The 18,681-nt window shown below is 37.8% G+C and overlaps 1 protein-coding gene across 1 annotated transcript in view; it reads right to left on the bottom strand.

Moving 5' to 3' along the window:
- The window catches only part of lz (lozenge), a 68,937-nt gene that overhangs the window by 9,214 nt on the left and 41,042 nt on the right, over positions 1-18,681 (bottom strand). The window contains exon 4 of the mRNA XM_067780756.1: positions 18,402-18,632. Within this exon, the coding sequence (XP_067636857.1) occupies positions 18,402-18,632 (231 nt within the window). The remainder of the gene's footprint in view (positions 1-18,401; positions 18,633-18,681) is intronic.

The following is an 18,681-nucleotide window of genomic DNA, read 5'->3' as shown; positions in this document are numbered from 1 at the left end:
TTTGAAAGTCAGTTTCATTTAAGCTATCAGTTTGGTTATTAGGCCAGCTAGTTGCAAAGTATAAGTGTTATTATTGTGAAGTACTTTAATAAAGGCCATTTTTCCATTATTCAATATTGGAGTTATTTATTTATCAGTTTAGTGATACGAACATAGCAAAAGGGCAAATAAGAGGATTTGCAAGTAAATTCGTTACAATATAAAGAAGAAAAAAAGTGGGTATTGCGGTAAATGAGGACAAGAAGAAGTACTTGCTGTCATCGTGGCCTTTTCAGCCACGTCACTGTTGACGGATATAAATTCGAGACTGAAGGATTTCGTCTATTTGGTAAGCAGCATTAAAAGCAAAAACAATCAAACGAAGAATAACTCTTGCCAACAAGTACTTCTTTAGGCAATTGAAAAGTAAAGTCCTGTCTCGACGAACAAAAATATCGCTCTAAAAGTCACTTATGGAAGGTGTAGAGAGAAGATGACATGGCTCTTGGAGTATTCGAGAGAAAATTTCTCCAGAAGATTTATAGTTCTGTCCGTGATGTCCACGGCGAGTATCGCAGCAGGTATAATGACGAGCTATATGAGATTTTCGCAGATATGAAGATAGTGCAGCGAATAAAAACAACAAAAACAAAAACCAAAAAATGGGCGTCGTACCGCCCTTTTATGACTAAGCAATTTTCTATGTTTCGGGAGCCATAACTCGAAGAAAAATGAACGGATTGTAATAAAATTGGGTGCACAAATTTTCCCTATAGTAGAAAAAATTCCGGGTAAAAATGGGCGGGATCGGTTAAAGACCACGGCAACTTAGATATAAAACAATTTTAAAAGGATCGTAGACTAGAATAATAAGCTATAACTTAGCAAAAAATAGTTTTGAATCAATGATATTTCACTTACAATTACAATTAAAGTTCACGCTGAGCTATATCATGTTCGGTTACACCCGAACTTAGACACCTTTACTTGTTTTTTTAAATTTCTAGTAAAAGGATGACTGTATTCTTGTATAGTTTTATATTTAAGGGTTAAAGAGCACACTATCACTTCGTTAAACCTAGTGGTTCCTAGGTCTATATCACATACTACTTCAACTTTACCTCTTGCAAGAAAGAGCATGGCTGAAGCAGCGCATTCTCTTGCCTTTAGTCTATATTATATTCAGCCCCGTCGAGAGAAGGGGTGAGGGGGGGGGGGGGGGGGGGGGCTGAGGGGGTCATTACCCCCCGGGCCCGGACTTTGGAGGGGCGAGGGAATCTCAAAATGCTATCCAAGCCACAATTTAATCACCTTTCGTAGATTGCAATCGGTTTAAATTTCAAAAAATTAATGTTTATATTAATAATTTATGAATAATATGTATATTTCTATGTAAACATATTTACTCATATATTGATCTGTATGAATGTGTAGATAAATTAAATTTCGTAACTATATATTCATTGAATATAATATACATATACGCATATATATGCTTAAATGTATGCATATATATGCTTAAATATACATGTATATACAAATGCATATAAATATGTAAAAGATGGTAATTTTGATTTTGAGAATTTGTTAATTTTAGTATGGGGGCCCGTGTTTTTTTTCGCCCCCGGGCCCGGATTTTCTCTCGGCGGCCATGAGTATATTGCCCCATAGCACAAGCCACTGCACCGTGCTATCCCTTAGTGCGACTTCGTCAACTCTTATTCGAATTAAAAATTCTATCTACTTCCGGATAGGGTCTTCAACCCAAATTCCCGTGCCCAACATATACAGAAAGGGGCAAAGTACTACCTCTCCGTAATTGAGAGTACTCTGAATTTTAGAATGCAGTTGGTAAAACACTGTTCCGGTGGATCTCCCTGCAGGTTGTAAGATATAATGCCATTGTGAACTATCATTTCCATTGCTTTTAGGATAAAGCACGCCAGACTGATTGGACTCAATGACTTAACCAAGCTATATATTTTGCCAATTTTCGTATGAAAATCACTTTCGCTCTCCGCTGTATAATCAGAATGTAAACTAGCTCTATTCTGTCATATTCTTCGCTATATATGTGATAATATCCTCTAGCTATTGTAAAAAGACCTGATATATGCCGCATATACCCCGAAATCAGTGCTGCTTGAGGGATTTCGGGGTTGGTGTTGAGAAGCATTTGGAAAATGAACACCTGTTAGAGTCGTATTCTTTCTTCCGCAGTGCCATGCTGCTTAGAATAATAATTAGATTTTCTGGCCAACCAGAATTAGATTAGATTAGATTATTCTCATAGTCCGAATACTGTCTATCAAATTGGTTCCTTTTTAAGTTTTATAATTGAAAAAATTCCTTGAGTGATTTTGTTGCCTTCCATCGAAAAGGTGCGCGAGGATAGGATTGACTAAGTAAAATGGAGTTTGAGGTAAGAATCGATTTTAGACCTCAATGAGCTTGAAAATGCGTTAAAAATATAACCGATTCACGTTTGATTGCAAAATCAATAAAAATCACAAATTATTAACTGAAAAAAATATGAAAAAAGCCTCATCCCCATTTTAATTCCTTCTGAAAACCTTAAATGGCCTGCTGCCCTATAATCATTTGTATAAAATTGCGTTGCCTTCCACTCCTCCTATGCTATTATCACATTTTCATGTTTCAATTATGGCAAGAAATAACAAAACGCATAATGCAAAAACAACTACAACAACAACACAAACAATCAACAATTTAACAACTATATCATTTACAGTAATTTAGCAAAATATTACAATATTGCACTTGACCCTCTGCCACTGGACCGGACCTGCCACCCCAGCTGTGCTGTGGAACCCTGTTGTGCGTAGCCAGTAGCCAACCGCTGCCACCAACAAAGCTACTAAATAAATTATAATGTTGCATTACAACGCTGCAGTCATCACTGCCGCCACTATCACCACCACCGCCACCACCACCACCACCATCAACATTATCAAGCAACAAAATTGCTACGCTATTGCCGCCTTCAAACAAAACACCGAACATATAATTTACGAGGCAGCAGTGGCGGTTCACGCTGGTCAAAGGGTTCGTTCATACTTGCTGTTGTATATATTTTTTTTTTGTTATACCTCTTTACTTCCTTTATATTAGGTCGGTTGAATGTTTGTCCGCTTTTCATACAAATCTTGCAATCGATTTTTAAGTAACTTCTCATTGAGCTACGAACGTGAAACTTTACACATAGCTTAGAACACCGTGACAATGCAACAAATGGAAAAAAATCCGTTAGGTGGCGCACGGATCGAAGTAATTAAATAAGAATTTAAAACATTTCAACGTTCAATTCACGTTAACGTTAATAAACGAAACAAAGTCATTTCGTTTCGTTTATTAACGTTAAAAACGTCAAATTAACGAAATGATTTCGTTTCGTTTTCTGCCATATCAAAACGGAATCAAATCGTTTATGTTCATTATTAATTTCAAACTATGCTGGCAAAGCTGATTGATGGCGGAGTCATTAAAGGTGAAAGCAATAGCCAAGCTGATTGCAACTTTTCTCATGAATTTTGACAGTACGAACATTTCTCAGAGTGTTTTTGACATTACCACCAACGAATTACACAAACAAATTATATGGAGTTTGTGTGTGTATGTGCGCTCGTTGTTACCACCTTACGACTTCACCATGGCTATAGCATTGCCAGCACAATTCAAACATAAAGTATTACGTTTTTGTAAAAGTTTTTAACGTTAACGAAGGCTTTTCGTTTCGGTTAAAAACGAGATACAATTTATCTTGATAATTTCTTTATCGATAATATTTCGAAGTGTTTCAACGGAAACGGTGGAAATTTTTTGATAAACGATTAGCTTAACGTTAAGGTGCATCCCTGCTTTTAAGTAACTTCTCGATGAGCTAGAGCCTTGAAATTTCAAACTTAATTCAGAGGTCGATGACAGCCGATGACACAATACAAAAAGTTTCGCTAGGGGGCGCACGGACTGAGATATTTAGAAAAATCAAACGGAACGGAGGGAATTTTGGGATTGATTTTTATGTAAGTTCTCATTGAGCTACATGCGTAAAACTTAACAGATAGGTTAAGACACCGAGAAAATGTAAGAAAAGGAGAAACTAAAAATAAAATTAAGCAGTTCTTTTATATAAATGACATAGAAATTGCAAACATTTTTATGAGAAGTAAAAATATAAAGGTAGAGCGCACATTATATAAAGGAATGCTTAAAATTTTTTTATTTTATTTTTATTTTTTTTAATTTTATTTTGTTTTCACAACGTCTTTAGTGAGCGCACGCAAGAACAATAGCAAATCGCACCATACTGGTCTGTAGTTAATCAACTAAAAACTCACGACCATCTGAATTGTTCATGAAGAGGCAAGCGAAGGCGAGTTTACCTATATTGTGGAGGTTGACTTCGTGGCCTCAATGCTATTGTCCTTTCGTCGTGGGTTAGATATGAATGTAAATAGACGTGTAGTGTAAGATAAACGGTGCGTGCCGCCTGAATGCACATTTTTAGGTACATGAAAACGTTTATGTATGCGTGAGGTCAGTTTTGTCATTAATTTAGCTCTTAATTGGCTTTTGATAATAGGAAAAGACACAACATTTACTGGAGTCGTCATGCAAATAAGCGCAGTTTCGGTGTCATATTTGTGGTGGGATGCAGACTTCGTCGCCGAGTACTGCCGTTCACCCATGTGGATGTACATCTCATCGCTATACGTATAAAGGCCGAACTCTTAAACATTATGTTCTGCTGCGCCTAGGCAACGACGTACGAAAATGACGATGAGGGTAAAGACGACGAAACTAAGCAAAATGTCGAAAGGCTGCAATAGCAAAAGACTACCAGTGACTGCGAAACTATAGACTCACACACCTACTCTCTGAGAGCACAAGTCAACCCGTCGAAATGCTGTAATAGTGAGGACATAATGAAAGAATTGGTTTCCGGCCTGTGGATGCCTACGAACAACGTTAAGATCGAATGCAACAAGTGTAATGTGTGAGCGCCACCGCGAGTTGAAAACGGAAGCGAGAAGCCTTTGCAGGAAGTAAAAAAAGAGGTTGAAACGCATGAATGCAAAGAGCTAGAACTGTAATCTGCCAGAAATAAAGCCCACCAATTTTACGCGCCTTGGCAACCACGCTACTGTTGGCAGCCATAATTTCGAAATAGTAAAAGACTTCGTTTATTTGGGAACCAGCATCAACACTAGCAACAACATCAGCACTGAAATCCAGCGAAGAATCACTCTTGCCAACAAATGCTACTTTGGACTGAGTAGGCAATTGAAAAGTAAAGCCCCCTCTCGGTAAACGAAAATCAAGCTCTAGAAGTCATTTATCAGTCAACATCAGCTGAGGCAACTCTTGAAGTGTTCGAGAGAAAAGTTCTTCGAAACCTTTACGCTAGGTGGTGCAGGTGGAAAAGGGTTTAAATTCCATTGGTTTTATCAATTGGCGCCAGCTAGCACAGTGAATAAGCGACTTGTTGGACAGCTAAAACTGTTAAAACTGTTAGGCGCCAACAATATTAGTAGGTAATCTAATTAGCAGCTCCTACGCAAGCTAATATTTTTTTTTTTTTTATTGATTTTAATACAGATTTAATGTAGATTTAACCACATCTTCACTTCAAATGAGCAAAATTTGATAATCAAAAACGAAAAAAATAACTGTTTTCATACATATGTACATATATATTGATGACACATTATTGCAAATTTACAAATGAAAGATTTTTGATTAATCCGGAAATACCAATTCAGCTAACCCACCCTGTAGGGAAAACCTCTTGTTGTGAACTGGTGCTCTGTCAGTGATGAATTCGTCCTCAGTTTCTTTCGCAAATTCAATTTAGCGATGGCCATGGTCACTAATAGAGCGCAATGAAATAGTTTGGTCAGTATTTATTTGTATATGGGGTATTCCATCCCATTTCGACCAATTTTGAACGACGCCTTTAGAATTGGCTGAAAGTTTTTCTTCTTTTTCTAGCTTACGAAAGACTGTTTTCAGGATTTTTTCAAATTTTTTCATCCAACTCAAAAAAAGTTATGAATCTAAAACAAACACCGTTTTTGTTTTCAAAATGCTATAACTTGTTCAAAAATTGACCGTTTGCGATCTTTTTTTTTAAATTTGTTTTTAAATGTACTTTTCGGAAAAAATTCAAAAAAATGTTTAAAGTTTTTTTTTCAATTAATCAAAAAAAAAAAAATAAATATCGGCCCACTCCGGGATTAGTGGGGATGATTGCCGAATTGATTGAAGTTTTTTAAGAGAAAAAAAAATGGCGAAATTCGAAAAATCTCGAAAAACTGAAAAATTACAAAAAAAAACTTAAAATTTTTTTTTGAATTTTTTCCGAAAAGTACATTTAAAAACAAATTTAAAAAAAAAAGATCCCAAACGGTCAATTTTTGAAAGAGTTATAGCATTTTGAAAACAAAGGCGGTGTTTTTTTTTTAAATTCATAACTTTTTTGAGCTGGATGAAAAAATTTGAAAAAATTCTGAAAAACGTCTTTCGTTGATCATAAATTTGTGGTATCCAGCCATTCTTTTTCGCCAACAAAATAATTAAATTAAATACAATGGATCAGATTTCTAAAAAATACTCCATATAAGATGTTTTATAAAACTTCCTTGGATGACAATTTCGAATTCAAAGCATTATTAGACCTCTCACCTAATAGAGGAAGTAGGTCACACGAAAATATTGATTTGTTTTTTTTTTTTGGTATAAGTAATTTCAACCTTTCAAAAACACATTTCCTTTTAAAAATGGTTATAAATTTCACGATCAGAATAAACACATATTTGTTGGCACTGCTCTACTGTCGAAAAATCATATTCCGGAATGCAAAAATATTTTTTAATCCTTTAAAATGCAAAACTCTAAATATCTCGAAACAAGGAAACTAAGACTTATAAAAAATAAATGTAAGGTGCGATAACCTCCGAAAAGATCTAAGGCCGAGCTTCTTTTCCTATTTGCTTCGTGCTCCTCTTGATTTTCCCTACAAATTGGCCGGACGGGACCTACTTGTTTTATGCCGACTCCGAACGGCATCTGCAAGGCAGATGAGTTTTCACGGAGAGCTTTTCATGGCATAAATACACCTGGAGCGCTTACCAAACACTGCCGAAGGGCGACCTCGCTTAGAAAAATTTTCTTCTAATTGAAAAACCTTATTTCTAAAATTTTGATGTTGCTTTGCCCGGGGTGTGAACTCAGGGCATACGGTGTGGTAGGCGGAGCACGCTACCATCACACCACGGTGGCCACCTAATATGACTTATACCACATTCAAAATCAAGGGCTCATATAGAAAAAATAGTAGTAGCAATTTTTTCAAACTTGATCAATTAAATTCTTTTTTTTTGATTTCCATATTTTAGGAAATAACTTGTAGCTGAAACTAAGGCAGGTACAAGTCAGTAATTCAAGTCGTTTGACCTTCTTTGTGGGTTTGTTGCTTTGGTGCGTTTATTACGTGCCTCAGTCAGCTACACAAATCGATCAGTAAAAACCACTCTCGGCTCTGAATGAACACACAGCACATACACATTAATATACTCAAGCATCAATTTTGACAATACTTGCTCATGTACCTACGAACTATAAATACAGAACAAACGACAACAACAGATCAGAATGAAAATGGATTTTTTGTATATTTGTGCTGCAACGACGATTTCAAAAGGTTATTCAATTAAAAAGAAAAAGGTAAAGTTCATATCTCGTTGAAAACAGAACTGACTAGGAAATCGTCCCAATTAAGCTAATATTAACACAGGTTCAATAGTCGGGGAAACGTTTAAGTGAGCAATTTCAATACGAGTTCAAGTTTTCGCTATATTTTTTTACTGATTCTCAGATATTTCTACACGTGAAATTAACGCGCCGAAATATCCTTTCTTTAATGATAATGAACACTGTGTTCGCAGAATAAGCAGTTATATAATCATAGGCCGGTATACGGCTTCAACCAATTGGTATTGGGTTTTTAGCCTCTAAATCCTTTATTTGAGAGTCCATTGAAAATTTTGAGTATGTACTTTTTGTATACTCGACTAGAGCCACAACTTTATGTATGTCACGCAAAACCTGTCACACAATGTTATTGACGTTCCTACAGGGCGACTTGTTACTCAGGGCAAAAACAGAAGTGGCGCTTAAGCTGTTAATTTATTGAAAATGTAAAAGCAAACTTGAACGAAAGAAATCAATTCAAGAAAAAAGCAGAACAAGTTGAACTTCAAGTAAAATCGAACTTGTCTAAAATTCTCAGAAATTGTATCAAACATTTATATACAAAGGAATCTATAAATATTATTAAAAAATGTAAAGTAAAGCCGCTGAGTGCTGAAAAACGTGCGATATTAAAAATTGTTAGTATGAAGTCCTTCATATAATTATGTATGTACACCAGTTCCAGCTTGCTAAACATTTTTTTTTGGTTTTTTTTTTTTTTTTTGCTCTATAAAATGTTAAGTTTTTAGAAAGAAAAGAAAATGATGAAGTTGCAATATATATTTTTTTTTTTTGTGTATTTTATTTCATTGTACCTACATATGCACATACATATTATTATGAACATTATATAGTGCGTAAAGCCACAAATCAATCCAAATGCGGTTTCACAGATGTTGGATGCGGAAAAAAAGTAATAAAAGCATCTTTCACCTTGGTACTATTTTTTTTATTTCCTTAATGTTTCTTGTTTCAATACCAATTGGGGCGCAGCTACTAACAGCAGCTACCGTTAATTATACTCAGCGTGATTTGCATACAGAGGATATTAACTTTGATTGGATAACGGTTGGTTGTACAGGTAAAAGGGAATCGAGATAGATATAGACTTCCATATATCAAAATCATCAGTATCGAAAATAAAATAATTTAAAAAAAATGTTTAAGTTAAACGGTTTTATTGAAAACAATACTTACATGAAGTAATAATAATACGAAAAGCTAGAAAATAATTAGGTAGGTCCTAGGTACTAGTCATCACACTCCTTAGCAATCTAGGGCGTTGATCTGACAAATAAAAGCGTTGGGCGCGTGAAATTTCTAAAAATGTGAGGCGTAGCATAACCTGATTAAGGTTCAGTTGGTTTTACTTATGACTATCAATAGAAATTTGACGCGTCCAACGCTTTTATTTAATTGTCTGATCAACGCCCTAGATTGCTAAGGAGTGTGATGACTAATACCTAGGACCTACTAATTATTTTCTAGCTTTTCGTATTATTATTACTTCATGTAAGTATTGTTTTCAAAAAAACCGTTAAACTTAAACATTTTTTTTTAATTATTTTATTTTCAAGTTTTTAGTCTTTATTTAATTGCCTATTATTTCTCATTCTATTTAGTTCATTTAGTGACTCATTATTACAAGGACTCTTTCCTGACAATTTGTTACAATCTAATTCCTCAATACATAATCCTTCCAAAGACTTTACTCGACTCTGCGCCACGTATGCTTGTCCCTCCTCCAACTCCAAAATATTTGAATGTCACTTCTACCGGACTATATGCAATATGTGTTCCAAATACGGACCAAATCAAATCGAACCACAAATACGATTTTTGTGAATATCTCGATCCTTGCGCCACCTAGCGGCGATTTTTTTCACAGGTCGATTTCTATTCTTGCATGTATTATGTGTTCCAAATATGAGCCAAATCGGACAACAAATGCGAATTTTGCGAATATCTCGATCCTTGCGCCACCTAGCGGCGATTTTTTTATTATTGCATTGTCATCGGGTTCTGAACTATATATATAGTTTCAAGCTTGTAGCTTATCGGGAAGTTACTTAAATTTCAATTACAAGATTCGTTCACAACGGCCGTGCGGCCGTGCATGCGGCCTGCCTGTCAACTCAAGCTAAATAAAACCGTTTAAAAAATTTGATAGACCCATGTCCGTCCGTCCGTCCGTCCGTCCGTCCGTCCGTCCGTCTGTTCGTTAACACGATAACTTGAGTAAATTTTGAGGTATATTGATGAAATTTGGTATGTAGGTTCCTGGGCACTCATCTCAGATCGCTATTTAAAATGAACGATATCGGACTATAACCACGCCCACTTTTTCGATATCGAAAGTTTCGAAAAAACGAAAAAATGCGATAATTCATTACCAAAGACGGATAAAGCGATGAGGCTTGGTAGATGGGTTGACCTTATGACGCAGAATAGAAAACTAGTAAAATTTTGGACAATGGGCGTGGCACCGCCCACTTTTAAAAGAAGGTAATTTAAAAAATTTGCAAGCTGTAATTTGGCAGTCGTTGAGGATGTCATGATAAAATTTGGTAGGAACGTTACTCCTATTACTATATGTGTGCTAAATAAAAATTAGCAAAATCGGATGAGGAACTCGCCCACTTAAAAAAAAAATTTTTTTAAGTCAAAGTTTAACAAAAAATTGAATATCTTTATAGTATATAAGTAAATTATGTCAACATTCAACTCCAGTAATTATATGAAGCAGCAAAATACAGAAATAAAAGAAAATTTCAAAATGGGCGTGGCTCCGCCCTTTTTCATTTAATTTGTCTAGAATACTTTTAATGCAATAAGTCGAACAAAAATTTACCAATCCTTGTGAAATGTGGTAGGGGCATAGATTCTACGACGATAACTGTTTTCTCTGAAAATGGGCGAAATCGGTCGAAGCCACCCCCAGTTTTTATACACAGTCGACCGTCTGTCCTTCCGCTCGGCCGTTAACACGATAACTTGAGCAAAAATCGATATATCTTTACTAAACTTAGTACACGGACTTTTCTGAACTCACTTTATCTTGGTGTAAAAAATGGCCGAAATCCGACTATGACCACGCCCACTTTTTCAATATCGAAAATTACGAAAAATTAAAAAAAGCCATAATTCTATACCAAATACGAAAAAAGGGATGAGACATGGTGATTGGATTGGTTTTTGATGCAAAATATAACTTTGAAAAAAGCTTTGTAAAATGGGTGTGACACCTACCATATTAAGTAGAAGAAAATGAAAAGTTCTGCAGGGCGAAATCAAAAGCCCTTGGAATCTTGGCAGGAATACTGTTCGTGGTATTATATATATAAATAAATTAGCGGTACCCGACAGATGATGTTCTGGGTCACCCTGGTCCACATTTGGTTGATATCTCGAAAACGCATTCACATATACATCTAAGGGCCACTCCCTTTTAAAACCCTCATTAATACCTTTAATTTGATACCATATCGTACAAACGCATTCTAGAATCACCCCTGGTCCACCTTTATGGCGATATCCTTAAATGGCGTCCACCTATAGAACTATGGCCCACTCCCTTTTAAAATACTCTTTAATACCTTCCATTTCATACCCATGTCATACAAACACATTCCAGGGTTACCCTAGGTTAATTTTGCTAAATGGTGATTTTCCCTAATTTTGTCTCCAAAGCTCTCAGCTGAGTATCTAATGTTTGGTTACACCCGAACTTAGCCTTCCTTACTTGTTTTTTATATAAGTTTTTGTTGTAGCCCTGAATGACTCCAACTTTAAAAATTTCACCTTTTTACTTAAAAAGTAAGTACGGAAAGCTCTAAAGATGCTTTTTTAATTCGATTTGGAAGAGACGAAAGATACTTCAAAACTTCATTTTGTTTCGTTGATTTGCCGACAGCGTGTAATATAGATGCATATTGGGGCGATTTTTCGTATTCTTTTGTCAATTTTGGTTTCGAGACAAAACGGTTTCATTTTTAGTCTCACTTTTTATTCTTTTCAAACTTTCAAATTTCTTCGTTCGGGCAGGACGACGTTTGTCTAATCCTTAAGTAAACTTTAGGACTCTTGTCAATATATATAAAGATATAAACAACAACTTATCGGGGCTGGGCTTCAAGATTTTACCATACAAGATCGGGAACAGGATGCAGATACTAGAGCTAAGTGCAACCATATTGGCTAACAGAACCAGCAATTAAAAAAAATAAATAAATGTAAGGCGCGATAACCTCCGAAGAGATCTAAGGCCGAGCTTCTCTTCCAATTTGCGTCGTGCTCCTCTTGATTTTTCTCTACAAATTGGCCGGACGGGACCTACATGTTTTATGCCGACTCCGAACGGCATCTGCAAGGCAGATGAGTTTTCATTGAGAGCTTTTCATGGCAGAAATACAATCGGAGCGCTTGCCAGACACTGCCGAGGGGCGACCCCGCTTAGAAAAATTTTCTTCTAATTGAAAAATCTTATTTCTAAAATTTTGATGTTGCTTTGCCCGGGAGTTGAACCCAGGGCATACGGTGTGATAGGCGGAGCACGCTACCATCACACCACGGTGGCCACCAGCAATTGCTATAGTAAAAAAATATATGATAAAACAAGCTCGATAGTAGCTGACTGTTTTACGCCAACTTGTAGTTAACTTGTACCTAGCTTCTTTTCCTGCATGGATAGCAAAGTCTGTTTTTTCCCACTTATGAAATGAGGGGAGATGAATTTCTGCTATTTAATTACAACTAGCAGACCCGGCATTCCCAGTCCCACTCCCATTCGGAATCCCAGTCCCACTCCGAGTTTCAGTCCCAGTCCTAGTCCTAATCCCGTCCAAGTCCGCCTCTGGTCTACTTCCCGGAAAAAAGGATCGTAAATACTAATATAGGCAAATCGAATGGGAGGTATGTAAAGAGGTATGTGGGTATTATTAATTCACGTCTTTATTTCGGCTTCGCATGTATATTTATCAGTTTTGCCAGGTTGATGCGACTAAATCGAATATCACAATGAAAATTACTTTAAAGCTCTCATCAACAGCTTTCATTTGTTATCCATATTCTGTAAACACATCCTAGTGTTACCCTGATCCACGTTTTGGCCTATATCTCGAGACCCTAGTCACTAAAGTACTCATAAACAGCTTCCATTTGATAGCCATATTGTACAAGCACATCCCAGGATTACCCAGGTCCACGTTTTGATCTCAAGACCCTAGCCAGAACGGGATAAAAGGTATCCTATGTCCGTCTCCTGGTTCCAAGCTACCTCTCCACCAATTTTCAGCCAAATCGGTTCATCCGTTCTTGAGTTATAAATAGTGTAATTAACACCGCTTTCTTTTATATATATAGATTTCCAGCAAGAGACCGGGAAAAACGTCAATAAAGCCCCAAGCGAGTGCAAAGACGAGGCAAGCTCGCCATCATTATATTGTCCACCTTGCGTGCTCAACACAGCCGTAAAACCTTTGGAAAGGCTCTTCGAACACATTATGTGCAATGTAAAATCCTCTTGGCCTCCTCTCAACCGTACACATTAAAACACGGCTTTGGTAGTGCGAGATATAAGGACATTTGGATTGCTCCAAAAAGTAGATGGCATCCTCATTTACCAATAGAAGAGAAGTCGTGTGAACCATGTACGCTCCATGTTTCGTAAGACCCAAGAGTTCAACTCACGGCTGTGATCTATGGAACGTCAGCCAAGACAAGATTTTCAACCCTGAAAAACCGGTTGGCAGCAGAAGAAACAGAGTTGATGCTACTGACAAAAAAGTACACAAAGCTAGAAGTTGGACTGGAAATCTGCTTTAGAAATGTAATCTGGAATAAATTATTTGGCCCTTTAGACTACCTACCAACATCATCATTATAATTATTTGGCACTTAACCGCATAAGTCACGTCGGCTATTCCTATTTTGCGATAACTGATGCCAATCGGGATTACCAAGGGAGATCAAGTCTTCTTTTACCACCTTCTTCCACCTCAGCGCAGATCTCTCTCCTCCTCCTACTTTCTTCCGGAATACTCCAAGCGCCATCTCATATTGACTCTACAAAGTCAATGACTCCGAGCAATATATCGGAACAGGTAAGATGAGCAACTTATAGAGCGTGATTTTTGTTCACAGAGAACTTTAAATTGCCTCCTCAGTACAAAGTAACAATTGTTGGAAAGATTTATTCTCCGATTGATTTCGAAGCTGACATTGTCTTCGCTCTTGATGTCGGTTGCTATGTAGACGAAGTCCTTTATAGTCTTTAATTGATATCCGTCTACAGTGACGTGGCTATCAAAGCGCGAATGCGTGGATGGCAGCAGGTACATCTGCTTGTCTTCATTTTTCGCAAGACCCACTTTTTGCCTCTTTTTCTAATCCAGAGAAGGCAGAACTTACGACGCGTTTGTTTAGTCCAATGATATAAATATTGTCAGCATACGCAAAGAATTGTACGCTCTTATAATAAAGTGTGCCCTCACGGGGTCGATTTTCTTATGGATTGGGTAGTGCTCACATCTTGTAGTGTAGAGTAGAGTTTTTATTCTTTAGACGGGATATTTCCACTCTCACTTCGTCATACATAGTTGGGTGCCGAAACGTGTTTTCCATCATCTGTAATTATGATATCAATGAGGAGAAGTGCTCCCCGCACAACTTAAGCACACTCAATACGTCAGCTACTATGTTGATATTATCATTCCTACAGTAATCTGCGCAGGTATTGAATTATTCCTCCACCTACCGAATTATTAGGTAGACTTTTCGGGAACTATACTATCAGCCATATCTGAACTCGTCACACTCACGCCGTTCTGCCTCTCGTTTTCTCTTTATAAATGGGCGTCTATTGCCTTCTTCCCGTCGCGATAACGCTCCAATATAGAGCGCGTTGCTGCACCCATACGTAGCGTGGCACTATAAAATTATTTACTTACTTAAGACCTTCCTCCTCCGCCTCCAGAGGCGCATTCTGATAACAACACGTTTTTGACGGGAGCATCATCTTTCATTCCCATAACATGAGTTTGCCAGCGCATACGCAGTGTTTCAATTTGTTAGACTCTGTTGGTGTCGCCATAAAGCTCGTACAGCTCATTTTTACATTTTCTTCGCTACTCTACGCCGCTAACGCGTGGAGGCCTATAAATCTTTCGAGACACTTTTCTCTTGAACACTCCCAGAGCCGCCCTACCTGATGTTGTTATGGGCCATGCTTCTGCACTATTTAGCAGGAAAGGTGCGATAAGTGGACTTGAAGAGCATGATCTTCGTTTATCTCTATAAGCAGCGTTCTGTTTTTCCGAGGCACGGTTAAATTAATCATCATACCAGTTGTTTTTGCAGACGCGTTGAAAACTATAGGTGCTTGCAGCGGGAACTATGCTTCCATTGAACAGTCAGCTCGTAGACTGCTCTCAGCGAGCGGTGCCGGAGCCGAGTGGCGTAATCATCATAGGACAGCAGGTACCTCGCGTAAAACCTATCACAGGGTGTCCAAAAATAAAATATATTAAGCTCCCTGATGCTGGTATAAAATCATGACCAATATTTTTCTGATGGGCGATGCAACAGCTTAATAAGCATACATATCTACAAAATTTATTAATCGAACGGAAGCGTTTTACAATTTTGGCAGCCTTTCAATTTCGACAGCAAATCTTCGACCATTTTAAATGCAATTTGCCCTCACCTTTCATGTACCACGCTCTATATGAGCCTCACATCTGTATGTATGTGTGTATGTATATGTGAGTGCATGCAATTTTTTGTACAGGAAGCAGTGATCAAAAGGAATACAACGAAATGAAATCTTTTGGCCCACGAAATGTAATAAACCAAACGCATTACGAACGTATGTATGTGTGTGTGTTTATGGCTAACAAAAAAGACAGTAGAAAGTCATACAGACATTGGCTGATCGTATGAACCGATGAATCGACGAATTTTTGTGGTAAACCATTGTTGGTAACCGCAGATGTGACCGTTACCGCTGCCACCACCATCACCACCACCATCGTCGGGCTATAAACGTTGTGCCAACTTCCGTTCCAAACGCAGCCATTTTCCATTGCTGCTAGCAAGTTCTACCACTCTTGGCACAGAATGTCAAAGTCAAAGTACCCAGACGCAAATTCTTATGTTGCTCACTCGCTTAGTTTGCTGGGATTTACTTAATATTGGCAAATGTTAAAAGTGTTCTGTGTTCTGTTGTTGTTGGTGGCAGACAGTTTGCAACATTGTACAAAAAATATTGCATACACACATGCATTCAAGCACACGCATACCAACACACAAAATAACAAAGTGAAAATCAGTAAGTTAATGATGGGCTGCAACAATGGGAAGCATGGCAGGCAGGCAGACAGGCAGGCAGGCAATCGAGGTAAGGAAGGTTTGGCCACGTTAAGCAACATAAGAAAATGGCAAATCAGCCAAAGCATGTAAACAACAACAATAACAATACATTCAGTAAGTGCAACTGAGATGTTATATTGCTTATGCTTACTGTGTATGTATTGCTGACAGAAAAGTGCCAAAGGCCAGTCCAAGTCCATCAAGCGGCACTCAAAGATGCTTGCTCAATTTTGCTTTTCTTTTTGGTAGCACTGATAGTCGGAAGTAGCGACCGATCGTTTTGTGCAGTGTGAGAACTTTAGCTGGTTTACTCAATTGATCAGCTAAAATTTGAACTGTACATTCGCTCTTTCTTCCATCCGGTTCTTCATTCATTATCTTACAGCTTCTGTGTTCTTGATGAGGAAATTGACTGGTAAGTAAGCTTAGGTCGCGGGTGTGAAGTATGATGTTGCTTATTTTGAGACATTCCAATTACAGGTAGTAGCTGTTTTTTTGCGGTGCAATATGAAAATTATCAATATCCGCTTGGATCTGTAATCGACTAATTTGCGTAAGGGAATTATTGGAAGAATGGACAATAGAATTTTTTGGTTTTTTCTTCTTTAACACGAAATAATATTGGTGCGAATATTAGCATCACTAAGCTGTTAGTAAATAATCACGCAACAACAAAAACATGAAGCAGCCACTCTTATGTACGTGTACACATCAATGCTAGTAACAGTTATGTAGAAGGCGAGAAGAGCTATCTCACACACACTTATGTAATCATCAGCCGAAGTAGTTGCTCACACATGCACACGCATATGGCTATAAACTACAAATATAATAAATAAATGTAAGACGCGATAACCTCCGAAGTGATCTAAGGCCGAGCTTCTCTTCCAATTTGCGTCGTGCTCCTCTTGATGTTCCCTACAAATTGGCCGGACGGGACCTACATGTTTTAAGCCGACTCCGAATGGCATCTGCAAGGCAGATGAGTTTTCACTGAGAGCTTTTCATGGCAGAAATACACCCGGAGCGCTTGCCAAACACTGCTGAGGGACGACCCCGCTTAGACAAATTTTCTTCCAATTGGAAAGCCTTATTTCTAAAATTTTGATGATGCTTTGCCCGGGGTGTGAACACGGGGAATACGGCGTGGTAGGCGGAGCACGCTACCATCACACCACGGGGGCCTACAAATATACATGTACTTATATAGCTGGTAACTAACCAAGCAGGAGATACAAAAGTTCTCGAAGGTGAAACGTGTAGACCTTAAGAGAAATATGTGAACGAAGCAAAGGAGAGTATAAAAACAGCGCAAGCGGAGTATTCAGTTTGATTTAAACACGCCATCAGTTGCGAAGTGAAGTATAGTTGTACTACTCCCAACGTAGTCTAATAAAGACCGTTTTGCAATAGAGAATATTGAAGTGATTTATTCAACAGTTTAGCGATTCGAACGTTAGCAGAAGGTTTCAAATAAGCGGAAGTTCCCTAAATTCATTAAGATATACTCACACATCCATAGAAATTCGCTTACTCTTAAGCTTTTGGAAAAGATGAAACGCAGATTAAGATGAAATATACAATGGGGCTATACTGAAATAACAGCATTTGGTGAAGGAAAAATTCCGAGTCTCTATGCTTTATAGAACAGATCCTAATAGACATCTGATTGAAGATACCCCGCCTCCCAGTAAGAACTATGAAGAAATCGTGCACACAAGAATTCAACGGTTTAAACGGCTCTCAAACACAAAAGAGTGGGCAAACTACTTTCCGATAGATGCTCGCCAAAGCCCGTTCTCAAAGTCATACACTCGAACTCGCAATTGAAGAAATCAGATATGTTAGGGAGACGGTCGTCACTCTGACACAGCTCATATCTGTTTTGTCTTGCATGTAATGTGACTGCACATGACACCAACCTTGGGCCCCAGTAGAGGTAATTGATGAGAGTTTGTGAGTGATAGCACCTATTGGATTGGGGGGAGGCACTGGTAGAACTGCAACAACAAAAACATAGAAAACAAGCCTTTGTGATCAGCATTAGTGCTCCTAGAAACAGCCGTAGGAGCTATGGGCGCCATTTGGTGACCACCAGCATTACTGCTTGTCGTTCATACTATACCAGGAAAAAAAGATTTAAACAAATTTACTAGGGGCAATATTTCGGGATAACGTTGATAAATTTTCGAAACAATTGATATTTTAGTCACTCTAATAAACATACAAACAACAAATACATATGTACATACATACACAGACTTCAAATCGAAATTATTTACCTGATATATCTGGAGCATTTGGCTTATATAAATCTGTATTTATTGTACGACTGCTATTGGGCGATGAATGATTGGTTATATGCGGTAGGGCGGTAGCACTGGAAGACACAGCCGGCGTTTGGCGTACACTGCGACGTACATCAAAGTCTCGCAAATGCGTCGGATATGATGATTCGAAAAATGGCGTTTGTCCAAGACCTAAAGCGCGAATGGGATGTACGCCAGGCGGACCTGAAAACGTAAATACAAATTGATGAGCTTAAGAGTTTAGCTAAACAAA

Source organism: Eurosta solidaginis, chromosome 4 (assembly GCF_040869045.1).
Source record: "Eurosta solidaginis isolate ZX-2024a chromosome 4, ASM4086904v1, whole genome shotgun sequence".
Lineage (NCBI taxonomy): Eukaryota > Metazoa > Arthropoda > Insecta > Diptera > Tephritidae > Eurosta > Eurosta solidaginis.
Note: the sequence above shows the minus strand (reverse complement) of the source record. Positions and strands in the feature narration are given on the sequence as shown.